We start from the raw sequence: 21529 nt of genomic DNA on the forward strand, positions 1-21529 counted from the left end.
TAGCGAGGTGACCAGAACTGAACACAATATTCAAGATGAGGTCTTACTAGTGCATTGTACAGTTTTAACATTACTTCCCTTGATTTAAATTCAACACTTTTCACAATGTATCCGAGCATCTTGTTAGCCTTTTTTATAGCTTCCCCACATTGTCTAGATGAAGACATTTCTGAGTCAACAAAAACTCCTAGGTCTTTTTCATAGATTCCTTCTCCAATTTCAATATCTCCCATATGATATTTATAATGTACATTTTTATTTCCTGCGTGCAGTACCTTACACTTTTCTCTATTAAATGTCATTTGCCATGTGTCTGCCCAGTTCTGAATCTTGTCTAGATCATTTTGTATGAACTTTGCTGCTGCAACAGTGTTTGCCACTCCTCCTACTTTTGTGTCGTCTGCAAATTTAACAAGTTTGTTTACTATACCAGAATCTAAATCATTAATGTAGATTAGGAATAGCAGAGGACCTAATACTGATCCCTGTGGTACACCGCTGGTTACCACACTCCATTCTGAGGTTTTTCCTCTAATCAGTACTTTCTGTTTTCTACATGTTAACCACTCCCTAATCCATGTACATGTGTTTCCTTGAATCCCAACTGCGTTCAGTTTGAGAATTAATCTTTTGTGCGGGACTTTGTCAAAAGCTTTCTGGAAATCTAAATAAACCATGTCATATGCTTTGCAATTATCCATTATGGATGTTGCATCCTCAAAAAAATCAAGCAAGTTAGTTAGACACGATCTCCCTTTCCTAAAACCATGTTGACTGTCTCTCAGTACCCTGTTACCATATAGGTAATTTTCCATTTTGGATCTTATTATAGTTTCCATAAGTTTGCATATAATAGAAGTCAGGCTTACTGGTCTGTAGTTACCTGGTTCAGTTTTGTTTCCCTTTTTGTGGATCGGTATTACGTTTGCAATTTTCCAGTCTGGAAAAATATGCATAAACCGGTGTAAACAATTTAATATGCATACTAGTTTTTAAAGTGTACTTGCAGTGTTACACAGTAATCCACAGGTATTACTGCAGGTTTTTTTTTTACACTTTCATAACGTCAGTGCGTCACCTTTTTTGGAGAACGATGTATCGATAGTGAAATTAGGCATCGGCCCAGAATGGGTTGTTGTTTGTTGATCTGTTATGTTCCGTTTAGTAATGAAAACATCTTGCAATGTAGCTCCTCATTCTGTTATTTATTGATCGCATTCTAGGAAAAGAAAAAAACACTTGTCGTAGTCTGTACAATGTCTGTTGCTGTTTCATAACTACCACTGGGTATATAGTTTTTTAAAAAAATGTCTATGTATGATGTACACCAATCGATAGAAAGATGAATCGCTTGATTTCAACACGTTTGTTTGCTTGTTATATTCCATTTATGCTTGAGTGTCAAACACAATCTTGAATCCTTTCATTTGCTATGAGGGTAAAATATTCACAAATTGATTGCATTTTTTCAGCAATGGATTCCCAAACATTCTCTTTTTCTGTTAATCTTTAAAAATCTGCCAGTAATTATACAGAGCATCTATTTTTAGTGTATCGCCTAGCAACAAGGTCAGAGAAGAGGTCAAAGTTGATTTGAACAATGGGACCAGTGATAGTCGTTTTGAGGTAGGACGATTTTTATCGGGAGACACTAAACTGCCCGGTGACACAAAAGGGCCGAAGCAAGACCAGGTTTATACTTGTATTGGTGGCATTCACTCAGGCTGAGACAAGACCAGGTTTCTACCTGGTGAATGCTTATTTTTGTTGGTATTCCAACCAACAGATGGACATTGGAAGAAAGAGGTAGTTGCAAATAAGACATTTTGTATTGTTTTAGTATGAAGAATGTATTTCCACACTGACCTCCACATGTGGTTGTCCAGAGCATGTTGTAGGAGAGATCTGAGGGACACTGGCAGCCTGAGGCACTGTGCCTGTAATTTTAGACATTCACAGAGGCTGCCATGAGAGATCAAGAGAGAACTGCAATGAACTGTGTTAGACAACATATCTCTCTTAAGGATGTCATGTTATACTGTTTTTTTGGTAAACCGCGTTATAATCTGCCACGGTTTTGAAACGTAACCATTTTTCTATATCACAATTACTGAGTTCACACGGTTTAAGGTGATATTAATCCACGCAATCGTAGCGTACAGGTGGAAAATGTGGATGTGATACATTAGCCGTTCACTTTGAGCTGCTAAACAAAGATTAAATAAGCACACATCGTGGTTTAGAGAATATACCGTACAGTTAAAAATTCAATATCATTATAAACTCTTACTTTTTGTTTTTATTTGTGCATTTCTGGGTTGTCCTGCATACCCTCTATGACCCTTAAGTACCCCCAGGGGTACACGTACCCTTGTTTGAAAACCCCTGTCTCAACTAATAGGATGCTTTCCAAACTGAAAGATGAAGAGGTGCAGTGGTCACAGCCTGAGCCCAGAAAATGTTAATATTTTTGTGTTTCTCCACAGTAATTTGAAATAAAAAGCAGCATTATTTTGCTGAGCCTGTGTGAGCTGGAGTGAATAATATATTATTATTATTATTATTATTATTATTATTATTATTATTATTATTATTATTATTATTCGGTTGTTTTAACGTTATCAAAATTTATTGATGGATGTCGGCCTACAGAACTTTGCCGTGTCGTCCCCCCCCCCCCCCCCTGGTTTTCAGATTCCTAGGCTTCAGGGTGAGCAAGCTCCAGAAGGAGTGCTCAAGGAAACGAGCTCCCTGCCCTTCCTTCTGTTTTGGAGTAAAGAGGGAGCCAAGTTTTGTTTTGAGAAAGTGAGTCGTGTCTTTGTTATGTGAAGCCTCCCCTCATTGGTGTGCTTTTTTAAATGTGTATTTTTATACAGAACATCCACCTTGCCATGCAGGAAGTGGCCCAGCCCTCCTACATCCCACCAGGCTCTGCGCTGGCATGGTCCCTCTAGCTGTCTTGTCACTGTGCATAAAGTCTGAATGTACCCAGGGTTAGGAAGGCACAAATTTCTGCACTGATGGAGCTCCAGACTGCCTGTCTTGAAAAAGAGGGGGGGGTGATCTTTTTTGTTATAGCAAGCTGCAAAGCAAGGTTTCTCAAAACTCCCAGTCCATTTGACCTCTGCCAGAGCCTTCCTGTGGGTCTGTGGCAGTTCCTCTTTAAACAGGTTTCTGAAATTCCTCTATACAAGTGGCTGTGTCCCCCCCCCCCCCCCCCCCCCACAGTGCTGTAAGTCCCAAGTAACTTCATTAATACAACTTTGAATGCTTTGGGTTAAGGTGCGTGTGTGAGAAACAGCAACTCCCACAAGCATTCCCAATTACAAACGACAGAACAGAATGGGTCAATCTAAAATGGAGCTGAGGATTACTACCCACCCTTTGCATCAAATACTGAGTCAAAAGGCAGTTTTGATTTAAATGCGTTTCAACATGGGGCACTGGTCTCCTAACAGAGACACACTGTCTTGCTTGCCTTATCTGTGAACATATTGCTGCATAGTTTATCCACTGTTAGTAGAGTTAGTAATCTGCTATCCTCCAGTACCAGTTACCTGTATGAGCAAATGTGTCCCGAAACTACAGTGGTGCAACCTCATTGTTGTCAAACTGTACATGTTTCAAGTCCATACATTAAGGTGTGCACCTGTGCCAAACAAGTACTTTTAAAAGCACTGTAAACTATAATCCTGGATGGAACTCGCAAATGATATAGATTTATATAGCAATAATATATAGGTCAAAATATATTGCCACACAATGTCTCGAGCCATAATGCACGAGTGGAGCAGCATTAGTAGTTCAAAACCAACAAGACATTATTTTTGTGTGGTAATATATTTGGACCCACTCATTAATAGGACAGAGGGGCAGGCAGGAAATGGACTGTCTTAGCTGCGAAACAAAGGACATGGAGCCTGGAGATACCGGTTCCAATTCTATTATTGTCTGTGAATGTTTTAATGGACAAATCTACTGCCCTGTTAAACTTTTGTAATTAGGATTTTGGATTGTGGTTTTTACCTGAAGCACACATTTCTAGTTGCGTGTGGTATACTTATTGACTGATTCACTACACAGGTCCCAACACATCACATACAACACAGCCTGGACAATACTGGGAAGAACTGACCAATTTGTTTTTGGATGGGTTAATATAGTAACTGACAATCCACTGATATTGTTCCCATCTATGAAAACCCTAACAAAGAAAGAAATAAATAAACAATGAAAAACAGAAGTCCTGATCATAATATGTGAGAATTTGGAATAAAACACAATCATGTGTTAAACAGTTAGCAACAGTTGCTATAATGAAAAGAATGATCGCAAACAGGCTGAAAGTGCTTGGGCTTGGCTAGACTCCAGTAAACGGTTACTAATGAATCTACTTCACATGCATGCAGTCCAGCTACTTGCTGCCACAATAGCGCTTTGTTACAGAAAGGTCTTTGAGCAGATTCCGATACGGATTGATTTATCAAAACCAGACCTCTACGGGCTGTTGGCAATCTAACAGCAGTACTGTAGAAACACTTTGCTCCAGCAACTGCATGGAATAGTACAGAAAACTGCAGCACGGGCAGAAGCTCAGCTGTGTTTGGAAACCTACCTTAATGACAGTTATGGAGGGCAGTTTAGGTTATCTTGAAACGAGCAAACACTCAAAGTCAAACAGATACAGCCTACCAGCTTTTATGATTATGATGTCAAGTTTGTACATGAACAGGCAAAGGTTACAGTATACTGAGGTTCCATAAGAACATAGAATGTCTAACTGGTGCATTCATGTGTTGGAGCTGCTGCTGGGAAGTGCAGGATTGTGAGCTCTATACATCCTGTCAGGTCTGTAGCAGGGTTGTGTGTGAGCTCCCCCTGATATCTGGTTCTAGCCTTTTCTAATGGTTTTTGTCACCTAATGTTAACCTTGCATGGGAAACTTTCCTGCCCAGTATGAAGATTCTTTCATCTGAGAATTCCTCCCTAATTTCCATGGAAGTAATTTGGGAAGTCTTGGCTGAAATTTGTGCTGTTTACAACAAGCTGGTAATGCAGTTGGCATCTTGCCAGAGACATGGGGGGAGAAGACGGTGGATAAAGAGGGGGAGGTGGGCTGAGAGATGGAGAGAGAGGTATGTTGTGTGAGGGGGCATAGAGCGAGGAACTGTGTCAAGGAGAGAAGTGGATTGGGGATGAAATTAACAAGGCAGGTAGAAACCAGTCTCCTCACATCCCAGGTTACATCAGGAATAATGCCTTGGCAGACTAGTCTTTCAAAGCCATCTGACCGTGGAATGAATGTCTTGATATTTTCAGTGCAAGGGAAGGGGTGGCTAATTCTCCCCATATCATTTGAGGAACCCAAACACTTAGGGGTGTTTTAGGTTCTGTTTAAACTTTTAGGAACCAGTCTAACCTCACACGAGAAGCCTTCAGTACAGTGTGATACGTAACTTTCAGAGAAGTTCTAGAAAGGGTTTGTGTTCTACGTGTGACATTTTAAATACCGTAACAGGGTTTTATTACTAGTCTATTAAACATTAACCAGTCCTGTTGAATGTTTCTAGCTCAGTGGTTCACAACCTTTTGCAATGTAGGGGCCACTGAGTGTTTGGATTTTTACCATGGACCATTTTCCACATATTTTTTCACAATAGCATTTTGAAACTAACTTGTGTGTGAGTACATGTAGAAAGTTTTTTTAGCCAGCATTTAAAAAAAATATTCGACATTTAGGTCTACGTCCTTTCTAATATGTGCTTGTTCTACTGCTTGTTTTCATGATTCAGGAAAAAAACAAAAACATAATCTGGCTGCCCCAGCCTTTTCGCTCTGCAGAAAAGTAGCGCACTGCATTGATTATTCCTAACTCTGTTGGAATGACTACATTAAAGCAAGCAAGCAAACAAACAAAAATAACCATTAAAAACACAGTTTTAGTACATTTCATATTCAACAATATACAATATGTGCAACAGTGTTGTCAGGGATATAGGAATATCCCTATTTCCATATTATAAAGTTTTGGAAAAGTTAGCTGCATAGTTACAGAAATGAATGTGAAACAAAGAATAAGCGCTTTGTGGTGGCACTCGTTAAAAGGCGCTATACAAAAATAAAGATTGATTGAACTGTACTGTAGTATGAACGACCAATTTCAGCTCCATGTTCTCGTATTGTTTCATTCAGCCAGGTTTAATAGCTGTAAAAGGTCATTCTCTTAACACTACTTCTGGAAATAGTGTACAATCTGTTCTGAAGCCATCACATTTAACCAACATGTTGTAAATCCTATCGACTGTGCGCCACCAATCCAGTGTAAATTACACATCACAGCCCACTAGAAGTGGTAAGTAACATCCTGTACACTCTCCAATCATTTCTTAACTTTTCAAATTGTTCCTAACCCACTTCATCTTTTACATTTCTGTGTTTGTTTGTTTTTTTATATGTACATCGAGCGAAGTTTGCACCTCAGTGAATGCAACAAGTTGCGTTACAGATTGATATATTAAACTTGCTACATGTGGTAACGGTTGCGGGACCAGCACTGGTATTTACATTTACTGGACTCCAGGATGACCCACTGCATTATTTTTCAGGAGGTTTCATCAAACAAAACTTAGTCCTGCAAAATTGAGATGCAATTTATCTACAAAGCATTTAGAATGGGTGGGGAAAAAGGGAGAACTTTTAAAAAGAGGAACTTTACCATCAGCAACTTTCAATGCGTAAAATGACATTCCTTGATTAACTGGTAATGAAGATTCAAGCCCAAGAAGTTAGGTATGTAAGAGAAGATGGCCACCAAAACATTTTATGGGATATACGCCTGTCTATTGGTAGGTGTCGCTGAGTTTTTTCTATCAAAGTTGCCGATAGGCCCCCTCCCATCAGTGACCCCTTCGGTCCCACCTACCGAGGGTACATAACTGTCACTCAGGGGAGCCTCACTCTCTTTTCGCTTCAAGATTGGTCCGATAAGACCTCTGTGTTGCATTGAGCCCTTTTTCTTAAAACGCTGCATAATCTACTGCTAGTTCCCCTGCACTTCGTGCTGAAAGCCGGCTTCACCGCTTTTCCTGGAATCAGTAGCTTTAATTCATAGCCTTTTTTATTCTGTTTCTAACAAGCTCCGCGTGTCAGACTGCTTCTCTCTGTCTGTACATCTTAGTACAGTAATTATTATTGTTAAGCTGAGCTTGCCTTGTCCCTGCTGTTGAGTTAGCCCACCAGCCGCCTGCGTGCCGCAGGTCTGGCCTTGTTTTGATTGTAGCTGCACGTCCCCATGCTTGCGCAGAGGACTAGCTGCAGCGCGGCTACTTACAGCCGGACTAGCCGTATACTCCTCATCGAGGCTCCCTTGTTGTTGAGTCGAGACCTACACAGGCTGCATTGGCCTTCACCACGTGTGTAGGTCTTACAATCAAACGGACAGTGTGCTCTCCCCCATCTGTACTATAATGTTTAAGTGTTTTTGTATTTTAAAAACTGTTTTTGTATTACTGTTTTGTAAAAGTCAGTCGCCCGCCGCAGCTTTGGCCCTGTCCCCCTCTTGTACACTATGCGCTGCTCAGGTTTGTGACCATGCGGTCAGGGTAGACACCGTGCATAGCGGCCCCAGTGTTTTTTAATACCGCGATGCGCAATACTCGGCCCACGCTACTTTTGGTACCATGATGCTTATTGTCTCGCTGTACCGATACAGGCTAGCGCGTCTGTGCTGCACAGTACTCTGTGCAGGTGTGCACGCAGTACTGGGTGCTAGTGGTGCACGCGGTGCACATTATACCCGATGCTGCATGGCATGCGGTGCTCTGTGCATGTGGAGCACACAGTATCTATTGTCCCGCGATTAGTGCTCTGTGCTTAGGCCCCGAGCACGCCTCCTCAGCCCTGCAAGGCTCTTGCGGCATCTGCGCGGCTTTTCACCCCCCCCCCCCCCCCACAGTGGGCCCCTCCCAGCCACGTCTCCCGACGCTGTCACAGACCCCTCCGAGGGGATTCTATGTGCGCAGACGATCCCCGTCGCCTACGGCTAGACGGGTGAAGAAGTCCCGACCGGCGCAGGATATTATGGACATGAAAGCTCAGATCGGCCGGATCATGGAGCTCTTTGAGGCAACAGGCACCACTGGCTCCGGCCGTGGGCCCCCTATGCAGATCGCAGTCACTGTACTGCCCCCTGACCTCTCCGTGGAAGAGCAGGATGAGCGGATTGACCGGGCACTTTGCTCGGGCGAGGGCGCGCTCTCTATCGCCACTTGTGGGGGGAGTCTGCTTTCCCTCTGGATTTTGGAAGTTCCCTTGGCCCTAGTTAAGAACATAAGAAAGTTTACAAACGAGAGGAGGCCATTCGGCCCATCTTGCTCGTTTGGTTGTTAGTAGCTTATTGATCCCAGAATCTCATCAGGCAGCTTCTTGAAGGATCCCAGGGTGTCAGCTTCAACAACATTACTGGGGAGTTGATTCCAGACCCTCACAATTCTCTGTGTAAGTGCCGCCTATTTTCTGTTCTGAATGCCCCTTTGTCTAATCTCCATTTCTGACCCCTGGTCCTTGTTTCTTTTTTCCATGGTTTCCTCAATTTACTAGCAGGACCCATGGACAGCGCAGGCAGAGCCACGTCGCTCCGTCTTTTGGCCGTATGACGTGGCTCCCCAAGCTCAACCCTTCCCAACTTTCCCTGATTTTACGGTTCTTCACTGGCCTCGCTGGAGGGGGTGGAGAAGCTGGGCCTTGCTGGATTCCCCCCTGTAGACTCCTCCATCGCAGCCTTGGTCAGGGCTCCACAGGTAGGAGGTATGCCCAGGGACCCTGTGTGCCAGGACCTGCAGTTCAGGGTTACAGAGACACAAGTCCAGAGGGCTTACGTGGCGGGTGCCCAGAGTACCCGCTTGGCTAATACATCCAGTATGCTGGTTGCATACATGGATGGTGTTTGACGTGACGCCCCGCTCCCAGAGCCAGTGGCCACAGAGTTGCGATTTATTACCGCACATATTGCTCCAGATCTCCTGCCTGCAGGGGCAGGAGCCTGGCGGGCCTAGTGGTCACAACTGTCATTGTCGCAGGCGCGGGTGCCTGACGCTGATAATGTCGCGTCTATTGCCAGGCCATACCTTTTGGCCCAGTAGTGGAGGAGTTCCTGCAGTAGTCTCTTCGAGAATGAGAGGTGTCGAGGACAGGTAGCTGCGTTGCTCCCCCCCCCCCCCCCCCCCCGCTCCAGTGCGGGGTAGGTCGAGCCGCTGGCGCTCTACCCCGACGCAGACAGTCACCAGGACGATGCCAGTTCCCACAGCCCTGCCAGGTGACCTTAGGCATTGCCTACAGGCCTCATCTCAGGCGAGAGGCAGGACCCTCCCACAGCATGGTGGCCATGGCCAGCTCACACAGCAACAGCCTAGAAGGTGGTTCCAGGACATTTGTCCTAGACAAACGCCACTGCCAGCCCCGCCTTTTCGTGGCATGATGACTACGTATGTGACAGATCCGCTTCAGGCCTCTGTGCTCCAGACCGAAGTGGCAGCCTTGCTGGGCAAGACCGAAGTGGCAGCCTTGCTGGGCAAGCACGCCATTCGTCTCGTAGATCTCGCCTCTCTCGAAGAGGGGTTCTACTCGAGATACTTTCTGGTGACAAAGAGGGACAGTGGCTTTTGCCCTATCCTGGACCTGCGGTTCTTGAACCAGTTTCTGAACAGAAGGGGTTCCGAATGCTGACTCATCGTCACATACTCCAGTCTGTCTAGCCGGGCGACTGGTTTATGGGACGCGTATTTTCACGTTCCCATTCATCCTCAGTACAGGAAATATCTCTGCTTCGCCTTTCAAGACAGTGTGTACAAGTTTTCCGTGCTGCAGTTCGGCCTCTCCCTGGCTTTTTGTATGTTTTCAAAGTGTGTAGACGCTATCCTCACCCCCTTGCGACTCCAAGGGGTCAGAGTGATGAACTACCTCGACGACTGGTTGATCTCTTCCCAGTCGCGGTGGGGAGCGGTGGCCCACACAGCGCTGAGACAGAGCATCTAGTGAGGCTGGGCCTCACCATCAACGATGCTAAGAGTCGGCTGACTCTGGTGCAGTGCATAACGTATGTGGGCCTCCGGCTGGACTCTACTACGATGCGCGCATACCTGTCGGACGACAGGGTAGCAGCTCTCCAGCAGCACCTCTCCCTGTTTCGACAGGGATCAAGGGTGCCTCTTGTTTTGTGCCAGAAGTTACTGGGTCTGATGGCGGCAGCGGTATCGGCCATCGAGCTGGGTTTATTGCGTTGCGCCCTCTACAGGCGTGGCTCAATGCGTTCCACTTGCATCCCAAGCGCGACAGGCACCGTTGGCTGACAGTGTGTCTTGCATGTGCGGCAGCCCTGCGCTGGTGGAGGATTCCCTCTCACCTGCGCCAAGGAGTCCGAATGTGAGTGATCTACAACTGCAGGGTGGTGATGATGGATGCCTCCAACTCAGGTTGGGGTGCGGTCTGTAAAGGCAGAGGAGTCGGCGGGCCCTGGTCAGGCTGTTGGACATCCCTGCTTATCAATATGCTGGAGCTGCAGACTGTGTTCCGTGCCCTCCAGCACTTTCTACACGTGGTGCGGAACAGACGTGCTGAACCGCACGGACAATACATCAGCGATGGCATTTGTCAACCACCAGAGTGGCCTTCGGTCCCCAGGGTTGCATCGCCTAGCCTTCAGGCTCCTGATTTCGGCACAACGGAACCTGTTGTTCCTTCGGGCAACACATGTTCAGGGCATGGAGAATTGGGCAGCAGACCTCCTCTCGAGGGAGGACCCGCATCCGTCGGAGTGGCGGCTCCACCCTCAGGTGGTAGAGCGCATTTAGGAACGCTTCAGGAAGGCACAGGTTGATCTCTTCGCCTCTGCGGAGACGACACACTGCCCCCTGTGGTACTCCCTCCACTGCTGTGGCGATCCACTCTGCATCAACATCCTAGCCAGCCCACGTATGGTCCAGAGGTCTCCTTTACGCTTTCCCGCCTCTGCCATTACTCCCGGCCTTTCTCGAAAAGGTCCGATCAGAGAAGGCATCAGTTTTCCTAGTGGCTCCAAGGTGGCCCGGGAGAATCTGATTCTCAACCCTGTGCCAGCTATTGAACGTCCCACAATGGAAGATCACGCTTCGCTAAGATGATCAGACTAAAGGCACACTTTGGCATCCAGAGCCGGGCAGGCTCCAGTTATGGGTCTGGCCTCTGAGAGGGACTGCTGGTCAGCCTTAGGGCTGTCAGACGCAGTAGTGGGTACTCTGCAGAATGCTATGGCGCATTCCACTAGGTCGCTGTACGCCTATAAGTGGAAATATTTTCAAGATTGGTGCGTACTGACGGTCATGATCCAATCTCCTGTCACACTGAAGGTACACTGAAGGTATACCCAGTGGCTATTTCTGCTTGCCATTCCCCCATTGACTCTGTGTCCCCGGGCGTGCATTTTCTGGCTAACTGGTTTCTCCCCAAGGTGGTTACAGCCTTTCACATGAATCTGTCTGTGGAACTGGAGACCTTCATTCTCCACAGTTTGCTTCAGAGGAGGACAGAAAGTTGAATCTTCTCTGCCCGGTTCGGGCATTGAGATGTTATGTGACTAGGACGAGAGCGCTGTGTCACTCTGACCAGCTGTTCGTCTGCCATGGAACACGGACCCTGGGACAGCTCCTTTTGAAGCAGGAACTGTCGCATTGGATTGCGGACACAGTCTCGACTGCGTACGATGTTGCTGACTTACCTTCACCTGGGCGGGTAGCCGCACATTCCACGAGAGGTGTGGCTACATCATGGGCCCTCTTCAGAGGTGCCTTTATTGCTGAGATTTGTGATGCGGCTAGCTGGGCTACCCTGCATACTTTTTCTAGATTCTATTGCCTGAACGTGATAGATCCCTCATTGCCCTCTGTGGGCACTAGGGTCCTTGAGGTTGCACGCTCACGCCGCTGACCTTGGTCAGGCAGGGCTAGGCATCCCTCATATTGCTGCCGTTATTTCTCCGTCGCGACGGCTCTAGTTTTCCCATAACGATGTTTTGGTGGCCATCTTTGAATTGAAAGGGAACGTTAGTTTACCTACTGTAAACCTGGTTCCCCGCACTGGTCGACATTGCGGTTTCGTTGCGAAGAGGGTGAGGCTGTGGCTGTGTGACCTGTGTGATGGTTATGTACCCTCGGTAGGAGGGACCGAAGGGGTGACCGAGGGGAGGGGGCCTATCGGCATCTTTGATAGAAAGAGCTCAGTGACACCTACCAATAGGCAGGAGTATATCCCATAAAATTTTTTGGTGGCCATCTTCTCTTTCAGGGAACCAGGTTTACGGGAGGTCAGCTAACGTTATATAATATAACTAACTTCTTAGTCTTGAATCTTCATTACCAGTTCATCAAGGAATGTCATTTTACGCATTGAAAGTTGCTGATGATAAAGTTTCTCTTTTAAAGATTTCTCTTTTTTTCCCCATTCTGAATGCTTTGTAGATAAATTGCATCTCAATTTTGCAGGACTAAGTTTTGTTTGATGAAACCTCCTGAAAAATAATGCAGTGGGTCATCCTGGAGTCCAGTAAATGTAAATACCAGTGCTGGTCCCGCAACCGTTACCACATGTAGCAAGTTTAATATATCAATCTGTAACGCAACTTGTTGCATTCACTGAGGTGCAAACTTCGCTCGATGTACATATAAAAAAACAAACAAACACAGAAATGTAAAAGATGAAGTGGGTTAGGAACAATTTGAAAAGTTAAGAAATGATTGGAGAGTGTACAGGATGTTACTTACCACTTCTGGTGGGCTGTGATGTGTAATTTACACTGGATTGGTGGCGCACAGTCGATAGGATTTACAACATGTTGGTTAAATGTGATGGCTTCAGAACAGATTGTACACTATTTCCAGAAGTAGTGTTAAGAGAATGACCTTTTACAGCTATTAAACCTGGCTGAATGAAACAATACGAGAACATGGAGCTGAAATTGGTCGTTCATACTACAGTACAGTTCAATCAATCTTTATTTTTGTATAGCGCCTTTTAACGAGTGCCACCACAAAGCGCTTATTCTTTGTTTCACATTCATTTCTGTAACTATGCAGCTAACTTTTCCAAAACTTTATAATATGGAAATAGGGATATGCCTATATCCCTGACAACACTGTTGCACATATTGTATATTGTTGAATATGAAATGTACTAAAACTGGGTTTTTAATGGTTATTTTTGTTTGTTTGTTTGTTTGTTTGCTTTGCTTTAATGTAGTCATTCCAGATAGGAATAATCAATGCAGTGCGCTACTTTCATGTGGAGCAAAAAGGCTGGTGCAGATAGATTACGTTTTTGTTTTTTTCCTGAACCATGAGCACAAGCAGTAGAACTAGCACATATTAGAAAGATGTGCATTTACATAAATGCTAGATGTAGATTATTTTTTTAAAATGCTGGCTTAGTGTCTAATTTTGACAAGACAAATGTGCTTCATAACTTGTAACAGTTATTTAGTTAGTATTCGCTTCACATTAGAAAGCTGTTTCCGTTAATGTCGGCTTTGAAGGCGATGGTTGGTATTATTATATATGTTCTTTTAAGGACCAAGCATTTTTCAGTGGGATGCTCCCTCAGGACCAGGTCTTTTTTGACTGCAGTTGACGCTCTTCCTATAAAATTCACTTTTTTATAGCATCTTTGGAATTGGTTTCCTTTTTTCAGAACTCTGGAGAACCATAAAGTACTTCAGAAACCATATATACTTTTTTTAAACACTAATATTTTTTTTTTATTTTATTATGATGTGTTCTACTTAGGTGCATAAAAACGTGTTTGTCAATCACTTGAGGGAGCTTACAATACTTACTGAAAGTTTTTATTGAAAAATATTGATGTTTTGGGCAAATCCACACAATTGTTTCACCTGAGTGATTGCAAGGACATAATTTTGTTTATTTTGTTTGTTTATTCACAGGGTCTTGTTATGAGCAATAATGGACACTACTCTTCTCACTTTTTTTTTTTCCTCAAAACAAATATTTATAAATAAAATACACTGAACAAAAATATAAATGCAACATGCAACAATTTTAAAGATTTTACTGATTTACAGTTCATAAGGAAATCGGTCAATTGAAATAATAAATTCATTAGGCCCTAATCTATGGATTTCATGTGACTGGAAATACAGATATGCATCTGTTGGTCACAGATACCTTAAAAAAAAAAAAATAGGGGTGTGGATCAGAAAACCATTAAGTATCTGGTGTGACCACCATTTACCTCATGCAGCGTGACCACATCTCCTTCGCATAAAGTTGATCAGGCTGTTGATTGTGGCCTGTGGAATATTGTCCCACTCCTCTTCAATGGCTGTGTGAAGTTGCTGGATATTGGCGGGAACTGGAACACGCTGATGTCTATCTGGAGCATCCCAAACATGCTCAGTGGGTGAGATGTCTGGTGAGTATGCAGGTCACGGAAGAACTGGGATATTTTCAGCTTCCAGAAATTGTGTACAGATCCTTGCGACATGGGGCCATGCATTATCATGCCGAAACATGAGGTGATGGCGGCAGAAGAATAGCACGACAATGGGCCTCAGGATCTCGTCCCGGTATCTCTGTGCATTCAAATTGTCATCAATAAAATGCTATTGTGTTCGTTGTCCGTAGCTTATGCCTGTCCATACCATAACCCCACCGCCACCATGGGGCACTTTGTTTACAACGTTGACATCAGCAAACCGCTCGCCCGCACGATGCCGTACACACTGTCTGCCATCTGCCCGGTACAGTTGAAACCGGGATTCATCCATGAAGAGCACACTTCGACTGCAAGGGGGTCAGAGTGATGAACTACCTCGACGACTGGTTGATCTCTTCCCAGTTGCGCGGGGGAGCGATAGCCCACACGGCGCTGAGACAGAGCATCTAGTGAGGCTGGGCCTCGCCATCAACGATGCAGAGAGTCGGCTGGTGCAGTGCATAACGTATGTGGGGCTCCGGCTGGACTCCACTACGATGCGCGCAAACCTGTCGGATGACAGGGTAGCAGCTCTCCAGCACCACCTCTCCCTGTTTCATCCGTGAAAAGCACACTTCTCCAGCGTGCCAGTGGCCATCGAAGGTGAGGATTTGCCCACTGAAGTCGGTGCCGAACTGCAGTCAGGTCAAGACCCTGGTGAGGACGATGAGCACACAGATGAGCTTCCCTGAGACGGGAAGTGGACAGTGTAACTTTGCAATGATGCTGCAATGACCTGTTCTTGATAGTCTAAACATTCGCAGTATTTCCGCAATCTGACATATGTAATTTGTTTCGTCTCTTTTTGCACTTGTGCGTACATGCATAAAACGTTTAAAATCAACTTTTCTTTTTTGCATTTCTGTGGGTTCCATATGGGTTGAAAGGTTCCATTCTAGAAAATGTCTTCCTGTATCCACATGGAATTGTTTACATTTTTGCAGCTCCTGATTGGTCCATTCGTGTATCAATGCACGAATCAGCCAGAACATGCAAAAAAAAAAAATTCCATCTTTTGGGCTCAAATTTTAAAAAAATATATAACTGCAGGATTATTCATGGGGAACTTGTGCTTTTGGCTTCATGGGGTTCATTACAGTATTTTAAAATAAGGACCTAGTAGCCCCATGAGTTTTGCTACAAACTTGAACAATAATCCCCCTCTGCTGATGGCCTAAAATGAACAGTTTTTAACAGAATGAAGTGGAATGACGTGGAATGACGCTAGTTCACTAAAGAATTAATCAATTATAAAACTTAATTTAAAAAGTGATCTTGTTATAATACTGTGCAGCAGGTTATATTGTAAAATTTAAACTCTATCCATCAACACTCAGTCAAAAGTCTAAAGTAAAACATTTAGTCTGAAGTGAAATAGACAGTAGTGTGGGCCAGTGCCTGAGTGCAGAGTGGCTGCTTGTTAGTTTGTACCTATTGTCGTGGGATGGTTGGCCTGCCCTGGTCAGGTCCTTGTAGCAGGACCTTATTCCAAGCCTACCCAATCCAGCTTTCATCTCGCCGCTACTTCCTGACAGCGTTTTATATACGGCAACTAGAGCCTTGTCTCTTAATGTCCTCTGAAACTACAAACGCCCTTCCTGGAATTGCTTGTGCATTGTTTAGTTAAGAAATAAGAAGCCAGCAGCTGCATTTGATTCTGCAGAACAGGGACGGGGGGGACAAGGGGCAGTGTGAGGAAACTGCTAATGGGCTGTCTCTGTTTCTGTGAATGCACCCCTGAATTGGAAGGATTGTCCTAGACTTCCCATAATGCACCAGTGAAGCCCCTCATTGTAGGCAGAGTGAGTGACCCACTCAGTAGAAAGAAAGAAAGACACCACTGTGGAACTTTTGTTGCACAACAGACACAAATTAGAAAACCCTTGAGGACAGCATACTGCTAGTTACCAGCTGGCTGTGGAAGATGTGGCTGCTGTTTGTAAAGTCTTTACTTTCCTTCTGGGCCAGCCTACAGCTGGCACTCCTTACACGCTCATTGAGAATTCCAGTCCCATTTAAACTGAGTTAGTAAACAGTGGAGCCATTTCTGGAGCCCGTAGAGCACTTTAACATTTGCACTCGCAATGATTTTAAAGTTTTCGCGCTTCTCCTGGCAAAATGCTTCTTGACATAATCAAGCATTGATTTGCATAAATAAGTCAGTCGCTTTATATTAACGATATTTTGTATTGTTAAAAAAGAAATAAAGAAATAAAAGAAATACAGGTATATCCTGGCACTGCAGTGTATTCAGTAGTGAGTGGACTCCACAAATGGCGCCTGTAATTGAGTATCGAACTGCATCACGGGATTGACTGTCCTAGCCTTCTTTATATAGTTCTAGGTTTTGAGTCTATTGTAGCAGCTAGACTGAAAGAGGCGGTATCGTTGGAAAGCTTAGAAGCTCAGCTCCCCCCATTTTCATATTGCGGTTTAATGGTGTAGTGTTTTTTTTTTTTTTTTTTTAGCTATCTGTGATTTTATATATACATATTGCCGAGAAAGTTTGTGAACCCGTTAGGATTTTCACATATTTCAAACCTAAAATGTTAGATCTTAATCCAAGTCCTAATAATAAAGATAACCTGATTTAAACAACACAAAAACAACATGATACTTTAACATGTATTTATCCACAAATGATTCAGCATTCAATATACGTGTGTGAAAAAGTATGTGAACCTTTTGATTCAGTAACTGGTGGCACCCCGTTGAGCAGCAATGACTTAAACTAAGCGTTTGTCTGTTTGTCAGTCTCTCACTTCGGTTTTGAGGAATTTTGGCCCATTCCTCCTTACAGAACTGCTTCAGCTCGGTGACATTTGAGGGCTTCATTGCATGGACAGCTCGCTTCAGGTCCTGCCGCAACATTTTGATGAGGTTTAGATCCGGACTTTGACTGGGCCATTCTAAAATGCGGAATTTCTTCTGCTGCCATTCTTTTGTAGATCTGCTTGTATGTTTAGGATCATTGTCTTGATGCATGACCCACTTTTGGTTCAGCTTCAGCTCACGGACGGATGGCCTGACATTCTCCTGGAGAATCTTCTGATACAATTTAGAATTCATGGTTGTGTCAGTGATGGCAAGCTGTCTAGGTCCTCTGGCAGCAGAGCAGCCCCAAACCATCACACTCCCACTACCATGCTTGACATTTGGGATGAGGTTCTTCTGTTCGAACAAAGTGTTATTTCTTTTTCTGATAGTTGAGTCATGAACACTCACATTAGCCAAGGCGAGAGCGGCCTGCAGATCCTTGGATGATACTCTGGGGTTCTTTGTGACTTTCTTGATGATTTACCAGTTTGTTCTTGGAGAGATTTTGGTAGGACGACTGCACCTGGGTAGAGTGACCTGTGGTTTTGAACATTCTCCATTTGATAGAATTCAGTAGATTGGTGGAGCCCCAAATCCTTAGAAATGGTTTTGTAACCCTTTCTAGACTGATGAGCATTAATAACTGTTTTTCTGAGGTACTCATGAGATTTCTTTTGATCATATTTAAGAAAAGACTGGTTTTGAGAGAATTCATTGGTGTTCACAAACATTCTCAGCACTGTGTGTAATATTTAATTTGACGGTGACCAAACGTGATTTTTTTTTTTTTTTTTTTTTTTTTTTGGAAAAACATATCTTTTTTTATTTTACATATATTCATCTGTACCACATATAGTATGTCTGATCCTGTTGCAACTTACATAATATGAAAGAAAATTGTGTGCCTTTCATTTGATAAGTTACATGTATGTAGCACAAACTATCCAGTAGTTAAACCTTCATAAATTGAAAAGGTGAAAAACAGGTGGAAGTAAGCTGATTTTGTAAAGTTTAAAAAAAAAAAAAGAAATGGAGTGCTGGTTAAAAAGAAAAGCACCTTCTGCTGCAGTAAAAACTTCACATCAGGCAGTGGCGAGAGCAATGGAGAGTGCTCTGTCTCACAGTGATGAACAGCTGTTAGGTCTCCTGAAAACAGCTTATTTTAAAGCAACACCAGTGTGAATGATGATGCAGGAAAATATATATAATATATATAGGAGGGAAATTATACATCTGCATCCCCACCCCCCCCCCCCCCCCCCCCCCCCCAACCCCCACCCCCCCCCCCCCCCCCCCCCCCACACAAACTTTAAGTTCGGGACAAGAACCTGTGGATGTAAATTTAAATTCCTGTATTTAATGTGGGTCATTATGTGCCTAAGGTTTCTAGCATGATGAAAAGCACTACAGTGCTGAGCTGGCCAGAAGTGGGGATAATGACTCGAATGTAGCAAACATTCCAGTTTCAGAAAATGGCTCAAATTGTGTTCATTTATATATTTTGTGTGTGTGTGAGAGAGTGGTGAGGCATGAGTGACCTGTACTGTGTGTAACCCACATCACCTTTTTTTATTAATGAAATGTAACTTTATTCATTATAAATGCAACTTCATTGTAACCATTTTTTTTTTTTTAAACACAACAGTAGTTGCACCCGTTTGGTCACCATCGTAACTGTTGCATGAAACCGGAGTGTAATAATCCAGCACCTTTGCCCATAAGTGTTTGTATGTCCGGTAATGTTCCATCACACCTTTCTTCTTAAAGGCGTACATGCTCTATACATGAACCCCCAATATCGCTCAAGCACCTGGGTACATATTGTTTAGATATCGTAATGAAAGGAATACGTTTTTTTTTTTTTTTTTTTTTTTTGGTGAATATGTATAGCTGTTATGTACTATATATCACCTTACAGTACAATAATACAACAAAAAATTGACAATGGTAATACCCAAAAATAATCTTAATATTTTTTTAATAAAGTTGCCTGCCAACATGTAGTATTTGGCGGTGGATTTTGCCGCTCGCAGTTATTTTGACCCCCTGCATTCATTGTCACTTTCCATTTAATTTTTTTTTTTTTTTTAGCAGTAATTTAAACATTCTCGGTGCTTAACACAGAAAACCCGCCCCTTCAAGTCTGATTGGTTAATGTTGTATCAAGACGTAACACAGCTGTGATGTGGTTCCAAGATTTTTTTTTTTTCACCCAGCAACGCGCAACTGATCTAGTCTTCTAGAAGTGCAAGCAATCTTATTGTTAGTCACAGTACCATCTGCAAGATGGGTGGATCTGGTTTTTTCAGCCGGTGGCAGGGAGAACCCTGCTTGTATTGGGTGCCATTCCTTTTTGTTTTGAACTGATTGGCTACACATTTCAGACACATTAATATTCCTGCATTACATTAAAGACACTGTATACTGTGGTTTGTTCTGAGCAGCCATGTGTGTTTCTGCAGGAGTTCAAGAGTGAGCACCGCCCCCGCCTGTGTAACATCAAGAAGGGCTCCACTGGGTACGGCTTCAACCTCCACAGCGAGAAGGCTAAGCCAGGGCAGTACATCCGAGCGGTGGATCCTGACTCCCCGGCAGAGAGGGCCAACCTGCGAGCCCAGGACAGGATTGTGGAGGTACTTACTGCACAACCAGAACTGGGCTTCCCTGCTCCTGCACAGAGAGAGAGAGCACAGGCAGCTGGGAACAAACATGCTTCACAGCTTGGTTATTCCACCTTTTAACACAGCAGCCTCACACAACAATGTTGTATCGTTTAGAAGTGACAACCCTCTTGGGAGGTCATGCTTTATTTGTCTTCAAAGGTTTTTTTGCGATTTTGTAAATCGGCAATATTAGTGTTAAATTGTTACTTTGTTCTTCCTTTTAAAGAGCAGTTTTGATTTATACAGTACAACCTCAAAGTTACGAACCTCTTGGGAATGGAGGTTGTTCGGAAGTCTGAAAATGAGTTACAGGGTTTTAATAAACGTGTACACCTGCTATCTACACCGTCAATGTGAAGAATACAAGGATATAGCTCAGTAATGCAATACTCATTGTTATAGTTCTAAAATCTTTAAAACAGGACTATAAATGGAAAAAGGCTCAATTTTAAAGATACCATTGAAATCGTAACTGTAGCAAAAACACAGATTTAAACGTCCAGGAAAACCTGGGTAACTGTTGTGCTTGTTTTTAAACAAAATGCATTTGTGCAGCTTGCTTTGTCATTCAGCCTCCTTTTGGCTTAAAAAAACAAAAACAAACTGCTTTTGTTTAAAACTAAAATGTCCCAGTAAAATTGCCCGTACTTGCTTTGAACTCTGCCTCACCTTTCTGAATACATTTGTTGATACTGTAATTTTGCCTTCTCCATGACCAGAATAGTAATAATTCAATAATTGATCTTCATCTTGGTTGATTAGTTCTCTTATTAGTAATATTTAATTGGCGTGTTAAAAAGATCGAGGATTTACTATGAACACATGTTCACATGCAGACACAAGGAATGTTTAATCAATAGTAGTATTTAAGTACACAAATAATACAGAAATCAGCAAAGTTAGAAAGTAAATCTCTTAGTCTCTAAGCACAAAACACATTTCAAAAACTGCCACTGCACTCATGCTGACTAGCAAGCAATTGAAATGTGACGCCGCACACACACACCTTCATCCAAGCACACAGCCTCAAATGAGATGATGCAGACAGTCTTAGAATATATCACATTAAGATTATTAATGGTGTATAGATTAAGTATATGGCAAGTTAACTTTTAAAGAAATTCTTCATACAGCAATATGAGGTAGATTACTTATAGTTACTTTGTTTCACAAAGTTATTTTACACGCAAAGTGTGCAAACTAAATAATTAACAGTTTAATTATATGTGAATGTGTTGCAGTTAATTTTGTTCCATGAAAGGAAGATGCAACTGGAATTTATACTCGACGGTTCCTTGAAGCTTAGGCGTGTGGAAACTCAATCTGTTGAAGTGTCCAATACAAAAAGCTCTCCCCTCACAACAAAGTCTTTGGATCAAACTTGGCAACAAAGTTTTCAGTTCTTGATAGAATCAACAAACAGCTGCGAAAAAGTCTTCAGTCCTCGGTATAGAATCCACAACAGCGCCCGTCCACTCTGCCCTCTTCGCTGAATCTTTCAGCTACGCAGGTAGCAAGGCACAGTTTCTTTT

The 21529-nt window shown here is 43.4% G+C and overlaps 1 protein-coding gene across 1 annotated transcript in view; it reads left to right on the top strand.

Moving 5' to 3' along the window:
• The window catches only part of LOC121295671 (Na(+)/H(+) exchange regulatory cofactor NHE-RF1-like), a 109473-nt gene that overhangs the window by 68536 nt on the left and 19408 nt on the right, over window positions 1-21529 (top strand). The window contains exon 2 of the mRNA XM_041220630.1: window positions 19797-19967. Within this exon, the coding sequence (XP_041076564.1) occupies window positions 19797-19967 (171 nt within the window). The remainder of the gene's footprint in view (window positions 1-19796; window positions 19968-21529) is intronic.

Source organism: Polyodon spathula, chromosome 20, assembly GCF_017654505.1.
Source record: "Polyodon spathula isolate WHYD16114869_AA chromosome 20, ASM1765450v1, whole genome shotgun sequence".
NCBI classification, from domain to species: domain Eukaryota; kingdom Metazoa; phylum Chordata; class Actinopteri; order Acipenseriformes; family Polyodontidae; genus Polyodon; species Polyodon spathula.